Source organism: Halyomorpha halys, unplaced genomic scaffold (assembly GCF_000696795.3).
Source record: "Halyomorpha halys isolate HHAL.00 unplaced genomic scaffold, Hhal_1.1 Scaffold69.1, whole genome shotgun sequence".
Classification (NCBI taxonomy): Eukaryota; Metazoa; Arthropoda; class Insecta; order Hemiptera; family Pentatomidae; genus Halyomorpha; species Halyomorpha halys.
This window is the reverse complement of record NW_027108206.1, coordinates 1,048,255-1,049,713: the sequence shown is the minus strand read 5'-3', so window position 1 is coordinate 1,049,713 and position 1,459 is coordinate 1,048,255. Positions and strand designations below refer to the sequence as shown.

The 1,459-nt window shown below is 35.2% G+C and overlaps 1 protein-coding gene across 1 annotated transcript in view; it reads right to left on the bottom strand.

The window, feature by feature from the left end:
* The window catches only part of LOC106692744 (uncharacterized), a gene marked incomplete in the record, with an annotated part of 90,964 nt that overhangs the window by 72,645 nt on the left and 16,860 nt on the right, over nucleotides 1–1,459 (bottom strand). The window contains 1 exon segment of the mRNA XM_067046590.1: nucleotides 202–359. Within this exon segment, the coding sequence (XP_066902691.1) occupies nucleotides 202–359 (158 nt within the window).

The window sequence follows — 1,459 nt, the reverse complement described above, 5'->3', positions numbered from 1 at the left end:
TATATATATATAATTTGATAAATAAGTACAGATTATCTTTACAGTCATACATTTTGAAAAATAACTATCAATAGAATTTTTATGGATTCTGTAAAAGTATTATTTTTTTAGACCCTTGCAGAGACTACAGTGTGTAGGAGTGACATTTGCAGTGTATTTTTGGAAAAAGTTTATAAATAAAATGTGAGACTAGCAACTGACCTGAAAGGTTGTTGTTGATGGTCAAGTGAAAGGAAATTCGCAGCATACTCTCCTTGGGCAGCAAGCTCTGCTCCAGTGTATGGCCCATTGTCTACCCTCTTGAGCCAATATAGGCGCCGAGAATGTGGAGTGCCATCTCTTTGGTAACGTTCCCATTGCTGAAACAATACAATGAATATTATGCATATTAAGGATCTATATAGGGTTGGCAAATAAGTCCTTTTTTTTTTTTTTGGGTGAAAGAAAACTAAGTATATTTTGTACATAATATTTATTTTAATTTACAATGTAATGTCTATTATTTCCGATTATCTTACCCCATCTCTCCAACAGCTGAATAATCCCATGTTCATAGAATGTCTGTGGTTTATTAGCAAAAAATGATCAAGGTGCTCCCTGATACTCTGTTTGTTTTCAAACTGTTTTTCAGTTAAGGAATTTTGTAGAGACTGGAATAAGTGGTAGTAACTAGGAGTAAGGTCCAGTGAATAGGGAGGGTGGGGCAAAAGATCCTATCCAAGGGATTTTATGCAACAATTTATTGCATATATATGTATACAATATATTGTATACATTATCGTAGACAATCAACTTTTCATCCCCTGTCACAAGTCTTTCAAGAAATGGATCATTTTCTTGACGTTTTCACAGTGAATCGCAAATGGAAATGCTTGTAGCCAAGTTGGCTTCAGTCAAAGAGTGGGGGACCTGAACATCAAACCTAGAAATATAGCCGAGCTTCTGCAAATGATTTTCTACGCTTATATGTGATACGTCTAGGACCTCTGCATGTCTCCCACTGATTGGGATGGATTTTGATTGACTATAGCCTTAACATCAATTTCTTGTGGGCCACCAGGTCGAGGTGCATCACTTATGTTAAAATTCCCTCCTTGAAACTTACCAAACCAATTATGGCACGTGCGTTCTGTTAAGGCATTATCCCCATAGACTCCACATATTTTTTTATGTGGCTCTGCAGCTCAATTTCCTTTTTTGAAGTAATAAAGCAAAATATGCCTATAAAGGACGATATTTCCGTCCATCTTCTCAGCTGGATCACAAACACAATACTGACCTAATCTTAACAAGTGTCAACAGACATAACTGTTTACATATTACAAATAGGATAAACAATCCTCTGTTGGGATTAATTGCATCAGAAAAATGGATAATGACGTATTATAAACTAAATATGAATACATAAACCGAAAGGACTTATTTGCCAACTATATATATTATGGCAAAATAGTCTTAA